Source organism: Acomys minous (assembly GCF_964271855.1).
Source record: "Acomys minous genome assembly, chromosome: 6".
NCBI classification, from domain to species: Eukaryota; Metazoa; Chordata; class Mammalia; order Rodentia; family Muridae; genus Acomys; species Acomys minous.
Window position 1 is genome coordinate 36,496,530 of NC_140487.1, and position 14,378 is coordinate 36,510,907.

At 45.0% G+C, this 14,378-nt stretch overlaps 2 protein-coding genes across 6 annotated transcripts in view; one reads left to right on the plus strand and one right to left on the minus strand.

Annotated features, from left to right (window-relative positions):
• Nucleotides 1–12,507, plus strand: part of LRRC17 (leucine rich repeat containing 17) — a 31,881-nt gene extending 19,374 nt beyond the window's left edge. The window contains exons 3-4 of the mRNA XM_084787287.1: nucleotides 8,122–8,277; nucleotides 11,560–12,507. Of these exons, the coding sequence (XP_084643413.1) occupies nucleotides 8,122–8,277; nucleotides 11,560–11,957 (554 nt within the window). The 3' untranslated portion in view covers nucleotides 11,958–12,507. The remainder of the gene's footprint in view (nucleotides 1–8,121; nucleotides 8,278–11,559) is intronic.
• The window catches only part of FBXL13 (F-box and leucine rich repeat protein 13), a 209,671-nt gene that overhangs the window by 124,515 nt on the left and 70,778 nt on the right, over nucleotides 1–14,378 (minus strand). The window lies entirely within an intron of this gene.

Here is a 14,378-nt window from a genome sequence, read left to right on the forward strand (position 1 = left end):
CATCCCATGGTGCCCGGAGATGTCTGTCAGGAAGCATTCTCCAACAGCAATGGAAGCTATGGAGTCCAATTCAAGGCAGCTGGTAGCTAGGGAGCAGAAGAAGTGGGCGTTATGTAGCTAAGTTGGCAAAGTGCCTGGCCAGCATATTCCAAAGCCTGGGTCCAATACCTAGAACCATATGAGCTGGGCAGGGTGGTGCGCACCTGCAGTCCCAGCACTGGAAAAGGAGAGATGAAAGGGTATGAAATTCAAGATCATCCTTGACCACACAGTGAGCCGAAGAGATAGCCTGGGCTACATGTACACTGCTTCAAAACACACACTCCTAAAAACATTCACACACACACACACACACACACACACACACACACACACACACACCAAAGTAGAAGCACATGAAAACAAGTTCGAGGCCATCTTGAGTTACCTGGGAGGCTAGAGGCCAGCTTGGCCTTCATGACAATGACACCTTGTTTCACATCAGGGGCCCGTGTGCTGGAGAGACGGGTTCAGAACACGCATTGCTTCTCAGCAGGCCAAGCCAACATTCAGTTCCCAGCACCCGTATCACGTGGCTCACAACCATCCATAACCCTGACTCCAGGGGAATCCACATGTACATGTTGTTAAGAATTAAATATTTACATAACAAGAAAACGGCAGGAGCAGCCACGGGAGCTGATTCTCTTGTTTGCTCAGGGAAAGCTATTGCGGTAAGAAACTCCTTTGATCTTGAATCTAATTCATCTTGGATAGAAGTGCAGACGCCCTCCATACAATCTGACTTACACCAATCAAGTAAAATACATACGTCTGTGGGGGGGCACCCTCCAGGGCAAAATGGGTGTAGCCCACACCCTCCAGGGCAAAGCGGGTGTAGCCCAGGCCTGGAGTGATCACCACCAAGATGGAGGCCCAGTAGTGATCATCCAGCCAGACGGTGCCTGCGTGTGCCAGTGACTAAGTTCCTTGGGATGCATCATCACTGATAGAACCTGACATCTTAGTTCTTCCCTAGTTATCCAAAGTGTTTAAGATCTGTATGAGACAGGGAAACTCTTTCTAGACAATCACCTACTGTCTGTACATTCCACACGGTCCTGTGCAGTGCTGTTGCACGTTAAAGTCATGCGCTAAGAAAACATAGGGGAAATTTTAGAAACACTTATGATGTGTTAACACAGACTGATGCCGTTGAAGAGTCGTCCAAGAACGGCCAATGGCTTCATAACAAAAAGCCGTATGTCCACGTTGACGTGTTTCTTTTTTGGCATGCTTTAATAATTTATTTGTTGTAATAAGTTATAACCAGATGTCACTGGATTAGAATCAGCTCAAGCATGCTAAAGTGGTTTTCTTGCTTTGGTCCATTGTGTTTGTTTGTTTGTTTGAGGGCAAAAGATCAGGACCACTGAAGGGGTCCTAGCCAATCCTCTCGAGAGGCTAAAAGCAGGATGTGTTCATGTGAAAGAGTAGACTGCTGGATCCCAGAGTAAGTTTGTTCGCTTTTGGTCAAAGCTTGCCACTTCCTCCTTGACTCTGAAGTGCCACGTGGTCAGATCAGTTTGAGCCAGCTAGCAAGGAGAGGGCCAACATTCAGTTCCCAGCACCCAGGTCAGGTACCTCTGACTCCAGGGGAATCCAACTGTTCCCAGGCATCCCCGTGGAGCAGGCATGATAACTGGGACTGTGGCCAAGCTGGGCTCTTCTGCTTTTAGAGAAAGCGCTCACTAATTGAAAACCTACCAAATGTCAGGCTCCACTCCCACCCCCGCCCCACCCAAGTGCACGTGCTATCAACTTTCAGGCAGTAGTATGTCCTACCTAGAGATGAAAACAGCGAAGTTCAGGAGGGCCTGACAGTCGACCAAGGTCTCCCAGTTAAACAAAAGCAGAGATGGGGGCCTTGATCTACCCAAGGCAGCACTTGAAATCTCCCAGAATTAACCTGACCATATGCAAACAAGCTAATACCACACAAGAAGGTACTGGAGAGTTCTAGAAGACTCAACAGGTGTAGTGTTGCCACAGCAAGGTTGGGTGGAATGTCCTTGACATCTTTCTAATGGGGACTTAGGATCCCTGCTGCAAAGGATGTCTTCTAAGCCTTCTTGTGCATTGCTTCAACTACTAATTGAGCCTTGGGCTAGAGTACTTCCTGTTACTGAGGGTCTGTCCTCAAGCTTACCTGAATCTGCATGTGCTGTACTGGGTGTCAAAGGGTTAAATAGGATTGAGCTCACCAGTCGTCTGAAGAAAATACCATCCACACAAAAGACATAAAAGACTTCTACAGCAACACTACACTGTGCCTGAAGAGGTAAGAGCTGGGAAGGATGTGGTGATGCACACCTTTGATCTCAGCACTCTGGAAGCAGAGGCAGGTGGATCTCTGTGAATTTGAGGCCAGCCTGATCTACATAGTGGGTTCCAGGATAGCCAGGGCTGTGTAGAGACAACCTGTCTAAAAAGGGGGAAAAAACCCCAAAAACAGAAGAGGTGAAAGATAGCATAATGTCCCCCTTTTCACTTGCTTACTTTTCTCTTGGGCCACCACCTCTACCACCCTCACCAAAGAACACAGTTCTTATTTTGTCTTTTTTCCCATAAAACACTCCTCTTTTTCTCTTGGCAAACATCAGCTATAAAACATATTTTACTGTTTTCCCTTTGCAACTTATTGTTGCCTAAATATAACCTTCTAAAAATACCCCGCAAATTAATCATTTCTGCTGCAAAGCTTCAGGGAACCAATATGAGTAAAGTTTCACGATACATAAATTTAGCAAATATAACACCGGGTCATGCATTATAGAACTTGGCTCCCTCTAACTGCTAGTGGCTATGTAAAATTCATGGCCTATATTTTCAATGTTAAATGTCTAATTGATATACACTAGTAATTCTGTGTACTTATGAGATACAGCATGATCATTTAATTCATGAATGTTAGAGTAACTGATGTACCCATCACCTTAGACATGTATCATTTGTGCTGAAAACATTCGCTGTTCTCCTTGCCAGCTGCTTGAGACGTACAATTTCCGTCAGTCATACTTATGCTACTCTGATCTAGCACATTCCAGCAATTCCTCCCACCTGTCTTTATCCCTGTATCTGTTGACAACCCTCCCTCCATCCCCAACCCCAGGCACACTCTCTAACTCTAGACTAGAAAATAAAGGCTAATCAAGTCTTTCCATAATTACATGTAAATAACTTTCACTGTAATTATATAAATCTATTTTGTTTTATTATAAGTTCCTACTTTAAGTCCCACACCTATAAGGAAGAGTCTATTAAAGCTATAAATCTCTGTTTGTTTGGGGGTTTTTTTTTTGTTTGTTTGTTTTGTTTTGTTTTTTGTTTGTTTTTTGTTTTTTTGAGACAGGGTCTCTCTGTGTAGCCTTGGCTATCCTGGACTTGCTCTTTAGACCAGGCTGGCCTCAAACTCACAGCGATCACCTGCTTCTGCCTCCTGAGTGCAGGGATTAAAGGCATGTGCTACCACCTTGCCTGGCTTTAACCTCTGTTTTAAATGCCTGGCATTGGGCACTGGTGGTACCCTAAGCTGCTTTCCTTTCCTCCTTTAAAGCAGTAACTGAAGCAATGTTAACAACAGAAATGCATAGCAGTTGAAAAGCATGGCTAGAATTCACCTACAACAACCTTAATCTATCCTAATTTCTTTATTTTGTTCTAGAAATGGTCAGCAAATCTCAAATACTAAAATAACAAATGCTCAGTAATGTTTATCTCTAGGCCCCTGCTGGAGTGTATCAGCGCTTGTGATGACTGTTCTATACATGTTACACAAAGTAGAGAGTCTCAAGAAACTTAGTGCATGCTTTTTTGGGCGGGGGGAAGGGGAGGGGGAGGGGAGGGGAGGGGGGAGGGGAGGGGAGGGGGGAGGGGAGGGGAGGGGGAAGGACTAGCAGTGACATGAGTGAGCAAGAGCCACTTTCTAACTGCCTATGGTTATTCCTCCCAGTCCTAAAGTAGTGTTGCCATGATAAAGTGTCATGATAAATGTCACGTCATAAATGACAACGCTGGCTGTAGAGAAGCTGTCCATAGGAGGTCACATGGGCAGGTGGTAGTTCACTGTTCGAGCCACAGGCCACCGTGCAATGTTATCTCTTCAGGGAACCAAGCCTTCATTGTGCTTCCTCCCCTGAGCTCTATACAAGAGTACCAGGGGATGGATGCAAGCAGGGGACCTGTCCTGTGGAGTCTTCCAGTGAGAGAACCCAGTTTTTCTTTCCCCGCAGACTAGCAGTGACTCAGATGATGTGTGCAGGGGACTGACTTGTGCCAGCTCAACCGCATAGACCTCAAAGATCACTATTTTTGCCTTAAACATCTGACAGCAAGAAAAAAGAATAATAGTTTTATTCATGGAACGGCAGACACTTTGCCAACAAAACTTAGCCTTTCAAAGGGAATAAGTGTGGGATTAGTTGAAAGGCACATTTATGCCATATTGAAGTGATTGGATTTGCCAAGAACACATGAAAGTATAAGCTCTAAAATGACTTTTAGCTTCACATTTACCAGAATAATTTACCAATTTTACTTTGAAGGCTGGGAAAAAATTATATAGGTAAATTGGCTCCAGCTGCTTCCGAAGCCACAAGATTGCCCCTGATTTCAATAATAAGTCAGAAAATGTAATTTCTAATAAACAAGCTTATGCGTGTCTCTTTAATTACTACCAAGTCTTCAAATTAGTTCTGAGATTGCTGACAACCCAAAGTCTACCAAAGGGGAAAAATGACGTGGAGAAAATTTCCCAATTTCCTCTTCGTAGTGAGGTTCAGTAGGAAAAGGAGCAGAGCTCATAGGATTGACTGTAGACACAGCCAGTGTTGAGGTGTTTATCAACGATGTGGCCCACAACTGCAAACCCAGCACTCAGAAGTAGAAGCAGAGGCATCAGTTGTCCAAGGCCTTCCTTATTCTGGCAAGTTCAAAGCCAGACCCTATCTCCAGCCTTCTCCCTCCCTGCAACCTCAAAGCAATGTTGATTAGTGGTAAATATGCGATAGCTGCCATGTGGCACCTGTTCTAGAAATGAGGACATTGGTGAAGCTTCACTTTGACTTGAGGACGTGGGCACGTGTCTAGTCTCTGTCAGAGGCACACAGTTGGCATCAGATTCGCAATTCTTGTTCAAGTTCAAAGCAAATGAAAGAACTGCTTTTCCTCATCGCTACAGCCATGGGGTTTTCCTGTTTGTTTCTGGGTCATGCTGGGAAAACTCTTGGTTTGCATTCATTCCCTGCTACTTGTGGATGCTATTTTTAATCCAGGGGTTTGCTGACAACTCTTCCACAATGCATATTCTTTTTCTAACACCCACAAACCCACTGCTTGAGTTGGCACTTTGGGGTTTCCTTCTAAACATCTTTTGTACCCACTGATTTGTGGCTAGCCCACTTTCAGCTCGTTTTACGGTGGTTCTGTTTAAATTGTGACCATGCGACTACGGGCAAATGACCTAACTTCTTTGTGCTCTATTTTCGCATCTGTAAAAGCGGCACAGAAACGGAACTTCTACAGTTCTCATTTAAATCTATTAAGAATACCCAGGTCAGGAGTGCAGAGAAGGAGCAAGCCAAACAAGAAGGAGAAAGGAATTCAAGGAAGTTAGGCTTGAGGGCAGCTGGTAAGGCAGCTAGGAATGAACTTCCAACGCGTCCCATTAAGGAGCAGAGTTGGGTCGCAGTCAGGGAAGCGCTTCCAGGAGAGCATGAGGTCCTGAGTTCAATCCTCAGCGGCCATGGAAGAAGTCAGGCATTGCTGCACACGGCTATAATCCCAGCTCTAGGGAAGCAGAACAGGTAGTTCCCAGGCCTCGCTGTCCAGCCAGCTGGCCGAATCAGGGGGCCCAGGCCCTAGTAAGAAACCCTGTGTCAAAAGGAAAACCTGTGGGCATCTCCTGAGGGAGAGCAGCTGAGGTTGACTTCTGGCCTTCACAGGCATGCGTACATACATCCAGAGGATTTGATTTACTGACTCCACCCTGTGAGCTCTTCCTCCCTGACAGGAGGAATGTACATACACATGAATACACATACACACACATGTACACACATGTATATACACCTATGCACACACATACACACATGTACACACATGCACACATCTGTATACACATACGCACATGCACATACACATGTACACACATACACACATGCCTTCACATACACACATGCACACAAAGCCTGTGCAATCTGGCCCATTAAGAGGAAAGCAAAACCTAAGTCCAAGTCACTATGATTGTAAACATGCCTGGGCCTAAGAAATCATAAATCCCAGAGTTGTTGTTTTTATTAATATGTCATTATTTACAATGTAACTATTCTGTACCAAAAAATGGCAGTGTGGATAAGTGAAGGTCACCTTTTATAAACATGTTTTACAGTTCCTGGTTCTGAGAATTTCTGCTTCCTCAGAAAGCCCTTGGGCCGCCCTATTCTGCAGATGTCAGTCAGTCTGGCCACTTTATAAGCCGAGGTCTGTTTCCTTCCATAGGCCACAATTGCTCTCATGGAAACTAAGCTGGGCCTCTTTAGGCTTGCTACAGACTAAAGGGCAAGCCTCACAGTAAAATATAACATAGGCATGATTAACAGGCTTTGAAAAGCATGATTTAAAACATGGAAAATAAATCGTAGACGCTAAAACAGAGTGAGCCTTGGTTTCCGATGGCCTCTGAGGAAATAACCCTGGCTCCTCCTGTCACACTCCTGTTCCTAGCTTGCTGGTTCCGAGAATCTGGTTACTGTGGGAGCAGGAAGCGTTGGGAGTGATGGAGTGAACTCCAGCCCAAGGACGTGGGAGTGACGTGGGTGGAAAGGAAGGCAGGTTAGCAACTCTGGTATGAGTTTTAGCATCTAAGGAAAGCAGAAATAAGACACAGTGTCCCCCTTTACCTGTATTAGTCCCCACCCCTGTTTTTGTTTTCACTTTACATACGGTCATGCAGGAACTGAAAAAATAAGTTGCTAACAACTTATTGAAGCAAACTTGCAATTGCTCTATTTTCCTGCGTGGTATTGTTACTGATCCCTTACTGTACCTACTTCCTAAGGAAAACGCTGTCACGGGCGTGTGTGTACGGGGCGTGGTGCTGTCTGTGGTTGTAGGCATCCACGGGGGGCTTTGGAATGTTGCTCCTGAGGACAAGGGGCTGTTGTCATGGTTTGAGAGATCAAGAAGGTCAAAAGTGTGCTGTGTATGAGAGTGGAGCCTGGAATCACTTGCTGGCGGAGGAAGCCTAAAACGATAACATAACAGAAAGGCAACAGCTGACAGGGGAGACAGTGACAACTCCTTAGGAGAGAAAGGACAAAAGGGAGATGGTGTCGCAGTGTCCCTGATAGCCTCCCTCCCCCAATGCCCCAGCCCCTGCCAAAAAGCAAAGAGAGAATTTATTTTAGTTTACACCTCCAGAGGTAGTCTGTTATCAAAGGAAGCCAGCCTGGGGCTGCTACTGAAACAGAGACAGCGGAGAACTGCTGCTTACCGCCTTGCTTTCCATGGCTGGTTCAAGCAACCCAGGCGCACCTATCCGGGAGTGGCACCGCCCACAGTTTGCTGGGTCCTTCCAAAACAGTCATTAATCAAGAAAACGCACCAGTACCACCGACATGCATACAGAGCACTCTGCAGGAAGCAACTCTTCTTTAAAGGGCCCCTCTTTCCAGGTGGCTTGAGTTGGTATGGTTGGTTTCACTGGTAGCTTAACCAGTGCGCACTCTGCTTTCCACCTGGTCTAATTCTGTGGCTCTTTGCCGCCCTATGAAGCCCTCAGTCTTCCTGCCCCTGTCCCTCACGTGCATGACCAGGCCCAGCCTTCCAAAAGGTTTCCTGATGGGCCTTTTGGGTCACCAAGATCTAGTCCCTTTGCTCCCCAGATGACTCAGCGGATGCATATGACTTGCATCCAGCACTTGCCAAGGCTCATTTGTGTTGTCCTTGGCTTCTGCTGAGCGTCTCCCCATCCCCACCCCCTACCCCCCCCCCGCCCCCATCTTCAGCTGCTCTGCAGCCTCATGGGTTTAATGGAAAATGGGAGCCAGAAAACTGTAACCTAAACACTATTCGTTCTTCCAGAGTTGAGGAAAGTTCCAACCAACATCCCTCCAGACATTGTTAAGCTTGACTTGTCATACAACAAAATCACCCAGCTCCGGCCCAAGGAATTTGAAGATGTTCACGAACTCAAGAAGCTAAACCTGAGTAGCAATGGCATTGAATTCATAGACCCTGGTAAGTGACAGTGCGTGGTCCTTCAGGCGGGCAGGTGGCAGCTGTGCTGTGAGCTTTCTTTTATGGTAAACGCCTATTATAAACACCATTTAGTTTTAAAAAAAAAAGTTCAAAGAATATGAATTTTAATTAAGCATGATGCTTAAAATAGGGCTTGTCTGGCACTCAAAAGTATGTGCCAAAATGTTGCTTTACAAAGGGTGTGGTTCTATCCAGTCATCCCTTAGTGTCCAGGGTCTTTGTTTCAGGAACCCTCTCCAACACCAGCATGTAAAATGACACACATTTCCCCGTTGTACATTATTAACTCACTCTTATTGATAATACGTAGAATAATAAAAATGCTACGTAAACTGTTATACTATACTGTGTAAGGAATAATAACGGGAAAAAGACACATAGTGAGTAACTCCATATTCAGAACAGATGCCAGTTTTCCAGCTATTTTAATCTGTGGTTGGTTGAATCTGCAAATATGGAATATGACAGATGCAGGGCACTGACTACATGGCACTAAGCAATAGTTATTCGGTCAGCCCAGTCCATAAAGGCATTTGCAGAACAGATATGTACACGTGGAACGGGGGCAGGGCGGGGGCGAGGATGGACTCTCACGATGTAGCCCAGCCTGGTCCTGAGCGTCTTACTCTCCTGCCATTCTCTCACACAGTCACCATATTCACACTCAGCTCAGTCACGATCCAGTCTCTACAAAGTCAGGCCACGGGTGGAAGAACCCAGATCTCATGCCTCATGAGAACCACAGATTCACAGAGCAGGTGCAGTGTGCTGAGGGTCTCTGAGCAAGCACCTAATTTCTTTCTAATGCTGTCGTTCAGAGCTGTAGTTGACACCTGTCAACAGTGTAGATTAGTGGTAGAGTACTTGTGTAACAAATCCAAGTCCCCGGGGTTCAAGTCTCAGCAACACACAGACGCAAATACACATGCGCACAATGAATGCAGATAACTTTTAGAGCTTTTGTTAAAATAAGCCAAATACCTCCATTAAATGTGTTACAGCAGTGAACAGCTGAACTATAACAATCAACCAGTCCTATGGGATATATAAAGAGCAATCTCTCCCTCCCTTCCACCCTTTCTTGCCTTGCCTTGGTTTAACTCAACACAAGTGAAGCATTTTCACTAACAGGTATGTATTGAACCAAGTGCCAAGTCCTTTTATTGGTAAGACCTTTAGAACAAAAGAAAATGGATCTTAGAACTTAAATAAGACAAAGTTGACTAAGCCAGTTTCAAAGGAAAAGATCTACTCTGTTTCAGGGTCCTTGAGGTGAGGCACTGGCCAATGACCTCCTTTAGAATGTAGGCTACCTAGTAAGCCAATGCGGGACCCGCGCCAGACTGTAGAAGTGTGACTGGCATAACACGGGTGTGACTGGCATAACATGCAGGGGAGAAAGGGAAATAACGCCACCGTATTAGGGCTTTCAGATCCTTCAAGAAACAAACTAGTGCCAAGCAAGGTGTCTCAATCCTTCAATCCCAGTACTCAGGAGGCAGAGGCAGATGGATCTCTGTGAGTTTGAGACGAGCATGGTCTACGGAGTGAGTCTAGGACAGCCAAGGTGACACAGAGAAACCCTGTCTGGAAAAAAAAAAACCCACAGAAAAAGAAAGAAAAGAAAAGGAAAAAAAAAAAAACCTAGCTCTCCCAGGGGCCCTAGATACATAACTGTAGTTCTTTTGAGTTAGAATGTAGGAATGTTTATTTCCACATGCTTTCTATCTGGAGAGCTGGGTTGTTTCAGGAAAAGTGAATTTGTGACAGCCAGATTTCAGGGTTAGAGCAGATGACCCATACACCACCGGGGTTTCAGAGCTATCATCACAAGAACTGATCTGTCTAGTCACCCCGGCTCCTCGGCCCTTGCTTTGGCCCAAAATAGAAGGTAGTCTGTTTGGGGTTTTGTCCAAGAAAAGATAACATGAAAATAGCTAATAGTATTGGTATGAAGCATATTTCTAGATTCAAAACAAGGATACTGTGTTCTTTCTAACAAGGCCATTTTGAAGGAGTAGTGTGAAAATGTTCAAAACAGAAACAAAATGTTTGGAGTCTGGAATGACCTGGGAATTTTGGAATATGTGGTCAGTCAGTCTTTATGTGGAGATTTCTTTGTTCTTGGAAAATTGTTCTATTTTGTTATGTGTTATTTTGTCCTAATTACTCAGCATCCAGCTAAATCAAATGCATACGAATTCAACGCTGATAGCTACCACAGCTTACCACATGTGTTAAAACATGTTGGTAGGAATTATCTGGCTTGAGACTGTACAAAAATAGACTCTCACCAGCAGTGCCACTAGACTGGGAAAGGTTTTATTTTTAGGCATTTTTAGAATTCACCAATAACCTAGGAAGCTGCCATAGGTTTTTATATTTTCCTGCACTAAGGTCTTATATTTTATACACTTCCCTTGTTTGTGTGAACCCCACCATTTATGCAGTACCTTCCCAATAAGGAAAAATGGACTCCAGAAAAATGCATTTTACTGGGCCATTCAGAGCACTGGGTAGAAATCACAAGGTGGCAACACCCCCTGCAGGCTTTCCCATGCTCCAGAAAAAGAAAGATTTTTTTTTAAAGACTAACTTAAAACTGACTTTTTCAAATAAAATATCACACAGTAGTCTATCTAATCAAGGAAAAGCGTATTTCACAAATTTTGTTTCCTCATATGTTCAGTAGGGAGACACACTAAGAAACAGAACTTCCTGAGCCAGAATCTTCTCCACAAAGGAAATGGGGAAGAGAGCTCTGTCCTTAGTGAATCAACATTACACCAGAATATGACACAGATCACGGGCCATGACTAACGTGTTGCAAAGTCAGAACGCCATTGCGCGCCTTGTAAGGACCCCGGTAGGTTCTACCCTTCACACTCCCATTTTCACAATAAAGCCACATCTCTAGTCCTCAAGGAAGAAGGCCTCACAGTGCACTTTAATCACATAATTTACCCATTAGTAGGGCGTCCGTCTGTTCTAGCTCGGTGTTTTTATGCAAACATTGGTGCCACACTTCTTTATGACAGGAAGTAGTTTGCAACTGGAAGCAAAGGCCCTGGCACAGCTAGTTCTCGGTCCTCGCTCTAGTACCGAGGTGCAGAGTGGCAGCTACCTCCCTTGATAGGTTCTGTCCAGCCCCAGGGAGCCGCCCCTGCACTGGAGAGAATGCTTGTGACGGGAGAACGGAGCCTCGGGCTGAAATCGTGTTTGGCCTCTACACACTGGCTAACAAGCATTTTCTGTTTCCAGCCGCCTTTTTGGGCCTCACACATCTCGAAGAGCTCGATTTGTCCAACAACAGCCTGCAGAACTTCGACTATGGAGTGTTGGAGGACTTGTACTTTCTGAAACTCCTGTGGCTCAGAGACAACCCTTGGAGGTGTGACTACAGCATCCACTATCTGTACTACTGGCTAAAGCACCACTACAATGTCCACTATACTGGCCTGGAATGTAAAACGCCGGAAGAATACAAAGGGTGGTCTGTGGGGAAGTACGTGCGCAGTTACTATGAAGAATGCCCCAAAGACAAGTTGCCAGCCTACCCTGAGATGTTTGACCAGGACGCGGAAGAGGATGACTGGGAAAAAATACACAGAGATCACACAGCAAAGAAGCAGAGAGTGAGAATCACCATAGTGGGGTAGATAACGCAGGACCATTCTAGATAGAGCTAGCTGCACAGCGCCGTGCTGGCGAAGGGGAAGACCATATGTTTACATTTGGATTCATTGTGATGCCTATTTATACAGGGTTTTCCAGCTACAAGAGGCTTCCTTTGATGAGTCTGTAACTGTTAGTAGTTGTGGCAAGGTTAGCAGTCTGGGGGAGATCTCTCAGCCCCCTCATCCGCCCACCTGTGGAGCAGGCTCTGATTACAGGATTCCACCGTGGACCAGGGCTGGCGGTGCATGACTACAGGCCCAACGCTAAAGCTGAGGCAGGACGCAATCCAGGGCTACATAGCTAGAAACAGTGTCAAACTTACTGCACTATTTGACCCTGGTGACCGGAGGGAGCTGGATCTTAATGATAGCATTAGAGTTTCATAGTGTCTTACATATGTTTTTTATGGCTTTTTGAAATAAAAGTTTAAAAAAAAAAAAAAAGGAAACCAAGGTTCATTTTTACATGTCTTTCTGTAACTCCTTGTACATTCTGAAAAATGATCAAAATAAAAAGTCATAGTGAACTGTCCCCCCTTCCTCCTGTCAACCCCCTGCTGTTATTAATTGCCTAAGTCAACTTGAGCATGAAGTACAATTGCATTTTGGATTTCTGTATGTTCTAGAGTAAGGATGTGGTAAACTCAATTCTCAACCACTTGTCATGGGTGAGAGGGCCCAAGCACTTCCCCCCAAAAGTGTTAGGGCAAGGGTCACAAAAACCCTCATAAAGGTAGGATTCAGGGTCAGAATCTGGGATGAAAAAATGCAGAAACAAGAAATAACATTGGAGACAATTGAAGGGGAGGACGGGCACTTGAGGCGCCTCCTGCAACCCGGGGTTTTAGTTGGATTAGAGCAGCTAGAAAATAAGCAGCCAGTAAAAGAGGCTGTGCATGGAGAGTGTGATTCTGGATTAACCCGCTTGCATGCAGGTAACCAGCAAGACTCCACACACAGGGCAAACCACATGCAAAGAAACATCCAAGGACACACGTGCCTGTGTCCTTCTGAAACACCACTTCCCTTGCATTTCCTCCCACACAGGACACATTTTCATTTCTCTATCAAGATGTTGGGTATAAAGTTTAACTACTGGTCTTCCTTAACTATTATAAAAACTGCCCATGCTTGGAAGATGCTTATAGCACTGAGCTCTTTATAGAGTGGCTAGATGCTGAATACTGTGCTAAAGGTCTCCCGTAGTCTACCTGTGGTTCACAAGGTCTCCCATAGTCTAGTCTACCTGTGATTCACAAGGTCTCCCGTAGTCTACCTGTGATTCACAAGGTCTCTCTAAGGACCTATCAAAGATGAGAAGAATCCACAGCTCAGGGGATCGGGTAACTTGTACAAAGCCACGTAGCTGAAGCTGGCAGGTAGCTGAGCAAGGATCCAGGGCCAAGTACACCTTTCTACTGTGCAGGGAAACATGACCCTTGCCCTTGACTACCTCAAATGTCCAAAACCAGATCCTCAAAAAATAGCAGATGTGAGGGACACTGAGCCTTTGCCTCCAGGAGCACCAGTGACAGTAGTGGGCAAGGGAGACATTCAAATCTATGTTGATATGTGAAGCAACCAAGATGATGGGCCCAGAGGGATTGCCGGCAGTGCTGGTTAGGACTGGGGCATCTGTATGGACTGTGAGGGTCCAGATGTTACCTCCGTGGCAGGCAGGATTATCATTCCTGGCTGCAAAGGATTGAAAGGAGGGTTAGCAAGTTCAGAGATTCAGAGAACGGGTCCAACTCGTTCCCTGCTTCGTTTTCTCAGCGGCTAGTTGGGGATTTCATTGGTTGACTTTTATATCCAACATCATCCCCTGGGATGTATTTGGAAATAGGCTCTGGAACACATTATAATAGAAAGTAGTCTCGGCCATCCAAAAGCTAAGTGAGCTGGGATGCTGATGCTGCTCAGGGCCTTAACTGAAGTTCTGTTATTGAAAGTGCCAGGTTTGCTCATCTCCCAGTGAGAGATCAAGGGAGTGCGGCTGAGTCCTCTGCTACCAAGTTCTTAAATGACAGCTACTCCATGGCCTGACTTGGGATGCTTCTTTATGTCTGGAGACAGCATATGCATATATGTATATGTGTGTATATATGACATACATATGAAACTAGTATATATGCTATTATAAATATATCATATGTTCCATGGTATACATTCTAAGCTAGTAAAAAATATGGTGATAATTTTGAACTACACATATTTGAAAAAGTTTGCAAATCACTTGAATATTTGGATAAAGTTGTGTTTTAAAAAATATTTCTTCTAGACCAAAGAAGGTTTAGTTTCCTAAAGTAAAATGTTTACTCAGCATTGAAGTCTCCCAAGTCTTAAACAGGTCGCTGTTGGCCTAATGCCCGGTTAACATTATATAGTTCCTTTACTCCACTC